Source organism: Gekko japonicus, unplaced genomic scaffold, assembly GCF_001447785.1.
Source record: "Gekko japonicus isolate JY-2015 unplaced genomic scaffold, Gekko_japonicus_V1.1 scaffold518, whole genome shotgun sequence".
NCBI classification, from domain to species: Eukaryota; Metazoa; Chordata; class Lepidosauria; order Squamata; family Gekkonidae; genus Gekko; species Gekko japonicus.
The window spans coordinates 283,146-288,436 of NW_015169789.1; the positions used below are offsets into that span (position 1 = coordinate 283,146).

Sequence of the window (5,291 nt, forward strand, 5' to 3'; positions counted from 1 at the left end):
TTATAGAAGGGATGGTCCATCCTTATCAAGGTAGGAGGACCATCAGGCTAACGATATTTGGTTGGTGTTGCATATCCCTTCAGCACTCCAGTAAACTTTGATGTTCTCCAGCCGAGGCAGGCATTCCGTTTGGTATTTTTTTACCATGGGAAGAGATATACCATCTCTGTAGACAGAGATGTTCTAGAGCTGGGGAAAGTATGAGCCTTGTATGTAGAAGATTTGTCTGAGATCATGGAGAGGTGTGCCAGAGAGTACTGAATATTGAGATCATTTTTAGCTAGAGGTGAGTGGATTGACCTCTGCTTGTAAAACATGTGATTTACTATGGTCCCTTCCTGATGGGCCTCTGAGCATGCATGTTTTGCTGGTGTGGTCAGGTGAAACTGTTTATTGCATGAAGAATTTTGCACCTGAGAGTTGGGATTATCTCACTGGCAGCTGGCTATTGGAGTAACACCTTCTGGAGACAAACATACCCTCAGGACTGTGACACTTGGAAAAAGGATTAAAAATAATGAAAGGGGACATACCAACAGCTGTCATTGTAATCTGGGAGATCTTTGAAATACAGATTCTTTGGATGTATCCTATAGATTGCAAAAGTAAACATACTGATTGCTGGATAAATTCTATAATAATGAATAATTGTGCAGATTTGTATTGAGATGCTTCCTGGAAAACAGGGAAGCAGGGTGTGGGAGGGGAAGAAAAAGCAAGCTCCTTTCAGTATTCACAAATATACACATGGTGCATGCTTTCAAATTTTCCATACATCTCAGTCTAGATGTTAAATAAAACATGAAGAGTGGGGGAGAAAACAGCACATTTTTCAGGACATGGTGTTAAGGCTTCTTTGTCTGCATCCTGTATAGGATGCTTAGCTGACCACAGTGGGCACAGTGCATGACTAGGTGGTATCAAATTGTATCCCTGGCATGCTGGAAGGAAGCAAAAATGAAGCCATCTAATTGAAAGTATAACAACCAATAGCTGATCAAATGACTGTCAGATTGAATGCACAAGCCCCTTAAAAGGTTGAGAATGAACATAGCAGCCCATATATTGACAATTTTGGTGCACTAAGTAGAGAGTTGATATACACCAAGTTATGGTAATATTACCTAGTGAAGTTTCTCAGATTCTTTTCCTCCAGTTGAAATACTGTTTCTTCAGTGCCTTAATTCTGGCCATTCTCAGAGGAGCCCTAAAAACTAGTAGGCTTGATTGTCCATAGCAGAACCCAAGAACAAAATCTCAGTGTTTATTCAGTATTTTCTGAAGAGTTTGTGCATTGGTGCACATATGTTGGTTGTGATCATGTCCCATTGGTGTTGAGAGTGTAGCTTGTAGCACATTTGCCATGGGAATATTCTCCCTCTGCTAGTGCGTGAATAAAGCTAATTTCATTTCATATAAAGTGTGAGATGCTGAGCTGTCACCTTCCCCCGGGAGGTATCTTCCAAGCACTGCCAACTATTGAGGTATCTTCCCGGCAGCAGGCTTACTGAGTTTTCTGTGCTGATCTGGTGAGAGGTGCAGTAGCAAGTGCAGTAGAAGTAGACAGACTGGTGAAGTGGGACTTTCCTCCTGTGTTTTCTTGCACTAATTTGGAAAACAACCTTGCCAGACAAAAAGCTGAACTTATTTCAGGTTTTAGCTAGTAGCATCCCCTAGGCTGGTTTTTCTGCCTTCCATTTAATCTAATTACTGAGCTTTTACTGTACTATTCCTTTCTGTTGTTCACAGACTGTAAATTCAGATGGTGAAATGACAGGTGTAACTCCGGTATATGGTGAGCCTTGTCTTGCAGTGCAAGTTTGAACCAAATTTTTCCACTTGAAAGTATGCATATATTTTTTTTGTTCCTTCTGGCCTTCCCTCTTTCTTTCATATAATGCCTCCTGTTAGGCTTTTTGCTTTAACCCTTGTACACAAGGAAGAGGGACATGCATTCTTCAGAAGATATTTAGTACTTAAAACAGTGTTAAATGTTACTTGTAGCTTCTTGAAGATAGAAATGAAGGACTCTTTCGGCTTCTCTTGATTGTTGGAAGAGTTAGAAAGTGACAGGCTCTTCAAAGGAGGTTCAGAATAACTGGTCGTCATTGGAAGAGAGGATAATCTTTTTGCTGTATTATTCTCCTTGCTAATATTAGATAGCTAGCCCAGGCCTTAAAGTAAAACAGTAGTTTTACTATTCTAAAAATGAGCAGTGCAGCATCACTGTTAAAAATAAATTGAAAGTCAATTTGCATTCTGTACAGCTCAGCTTTGCAGTACTAAAATATGTCTAGAATTTGGTGAGCAAAATAATCCAGGCAACTTTGTTATCAGGCTGGCTGTGACGAGGGCCAGGGCCTTTTCAGTGGCAACTCCGTACTGGTGGAATGAGCTCCCGGAGGACATCAGGGCCCTGCAGGACCTTTTACAGTTCCGCAGGGCCTGCAAAACGGAGCTCTTTCACCAGGCCGTCGATTAGGGAGCCGCACCTAAGAAACTGAGGCCCTGGCCCCAATATTAATATTAACATCATTGCTAACAGCCAATTCAACCCAGACTACGATGTCAGCCAGTGGCTGCCTGAGGATGCTGGTAATGCATCTGATACAAACTAGCACTTTATATTATATTATGTTCATAATTGCATTGTTTTGATTTTATTTAATTTGTGTTTTAATTGTTTTATACACCTCATGTAAGCCGCCCTGAGACTCCCTTGGTGGAGAGGGTGGGATATAAATTAAATAAATAAATAAACAAACAAATACTTCCTAAAATCCAAATAACATCAAAAGCTTAGAACCAACTAAAAGTCATAAACTAGTGAGCTGGCTTTGTAGTTTCACAAAATTCTTACTAAGATTATTTTTTAAAAAGTGTGGTGGAAGCCTATTATCGTATAAGACATTTTTAAAGTGGTAGGTAGTTCAAAAAGTTCTTTGTGGACTACGTCTGCAATCCTATATGCAAGCACTTGGGTGTAAGATGCATTGAACATAGGGACTGAAATGGTTTCAGTCTGGTCTGTAACAGTTTAAATCCCTTCTCTGTGGAGTTGCGCTGTTGCTGCGGCGCAACTCTAGAAAAAAGGAGCACAGGGGCGGGGCTGCCGGGGCGAGCTGCAGGAGCGGCGCTCTGGTGTGCTTTGGCCCCAAATGGCCCCTGATGCCGGGTGTTCTGTACATTGCACTGGTTCTGCTGGGGTGCAAAATGGCCTCCCTCAGTTTCTACTGCAGAGATTCTCTGGTTTGACTTTAGTCCTTTGGAAACAATGGAGAATGGGGGCACCTTCTTTGGGGGTGTGTGTTTCTTAACATCTAGTCTGGTGAAGCTTGTGATCACTGTTTTGTGATGCTTTGGCTAGTGTTAGTAAAGGATAGTAGAAAGGCAGACTCTCAAGAATGCCTTGTAGATGTTTGGGGTGGTCATTTCTAGGGCTTCAAAATGGAGAACAGAAGCCCTCCCAAGTGCCTCCTCAGAACATGAGTGGTGTGATGGAATCCCCCCCCCCCATCAAATCACAGCTGACTTAAGGCGACCCCTCCATATCAGCCCTGCTTAGCTTCTGAGATCTGATGAGATCAGACTATCCTGGGCCTATCCAGGTCAGGGCTAGGCTGAGAGTAATGTGACTGGCCCAAGGTCACCTAGCAAGCTTCCATGGCACCAGTGGAGATTTGAACCTGGATCCTAGTCCAACACTTTAAGCACTACACCACACTGGCTCTCATGATGGACTAGCATGTTGGGATTTGAATTTTCTTTACTGGCATGATTTTATATATATGAATTTAAATACAAGGAATTTTTAATTGTCTGTGTTTCTTTTCTGGCCATTGAGGAAAAAGTTTGGGTCCAGTGGCACCTTTAAGACCAAACTTTGTTCTGATGCTTCAGTCCAACATGGCTATTCACCTGAATCTATTATCTGGCCATTATTATTATTCATTTTATTTCATGATTATTAATGAAAATAATTTGTTGTATAGAGGAGGAGCCCTGACCTGGATAGCCCCAGCCTAGCCTGATCTTGTCAAGTCTCAGAAGTTAAGCAGGACCGATGTGGAGGCAGGCATTGGCAAACCACCTTTGAACGTCTCTTGTCTTGAAAGCCCTATGTGGTTGGGTACCCAAAGGTTGTTTATTAAGATTGGGTTTTTTTCCCTTCTGTTTTGGAACCGTACGTGGTTGCCGTAAATCAGTGTGAACTGATGGCAAATAAATAAATAAATAAATAATTGATGGCAAATAAATGAATAAATAAATGTTGTTGAGTTCAACATTTGTATAAATAGGGAATTGGCCAAAAAGACTGATACAACCACTTTTAACTTTAAAAGGGAGTTTCTCTGATATGAGGGGTCATGTGGGTAGGAAACTGAAAGGAAAAGTAGAAAGGGTCAAAACCATTGGGGAAGCTTGGAAACTATTTAAAGCTACGGTCCTAGAAGCTAAAAATATATATATATATTCTGCAGGTTAGGAAAGGCACAAATAGGTATAGGAAAAAGCCTGCATGGTTAACAAACAAAGTAATGGAAGCTGTAAAAGGTAAAAAGGATTCCTTTAAGTGTTGGAAAGCTAGTCACAGTGAGGCTGATAAAACGGAACACAGGCTATGGCAAATAAAATGCAAGTCTGTGGTCAGACAGGCAAAAAGGGAATATGAGGAGCATATAGCAAAAAACGTAAAGACCACCAATAAAACTTTCTTCAAATACATTAGAAGCAGGAAACCAGCCAGGGAGGCAGTGGGGCCCTTGGATGACCAAGGGGTAAAAGGAGTACTGAAGGATGATAGGGAAATGGCTGAGAAGCTAAATGCATGTTTTGCCTCTGTCTTCACTGTGGAAGATGAGAAGTGCTTGCCCACTCCAGAACCACTGATTTTGGGAGGGGGGTTGAAAGACCTGAGTCAAATTGAGGTGACGAGAGAAAAGGTCCTAAAAAAACCTGATAACTTAAAAACTGATAAATCACCAGGCCCAGATGGCATACATCCGAGAGTTCTGAAAGAACTCAAATGTGAATTTCTGGATCTCCTTACAAAAATATGTAATCTTTCCTTAAAATCTGCCTCCATTCCTGAGGACTGGAAGGTAGCTAATGTCACTCCCAACTTTAAAAAGGGTTCCAGAGGAGATCCGGGAAATTACAGGCCACTCAGTCTGACGTCTATTCTGGGTAAATTGGTGGAAACCATTATTAAGGAAAGAATTAGTAGGCACATAGATGAACAAAACCTAATGAGGCAGACTCAGCATGGGTTCTGTAAGGGAAGTCTTGTC

General features: G+C 41.5%; 1 protein-coding gene across 1 annotated transcript in view; it reads left to right on the forward strand.

The window, feature by feature from the left end:
• Window positions 1-5,291, forward strand: part of PGS1 (phosphatidylglycerophosphate synthase 1) — a 53,294-nt gene that overhangs the window by 23,067 nt on the left and 24,936 nt on the right. Inside the window, exon 7 of the mRNA XM_015416989.1 lies at window positions 3-30. Coding sequence (XP_015272475.1) covers window positions 3-30 — 28 coding nt within the window. The remainder of the gene's footprint in view (window positions 1-2; window positions 31-5,291) is intronic.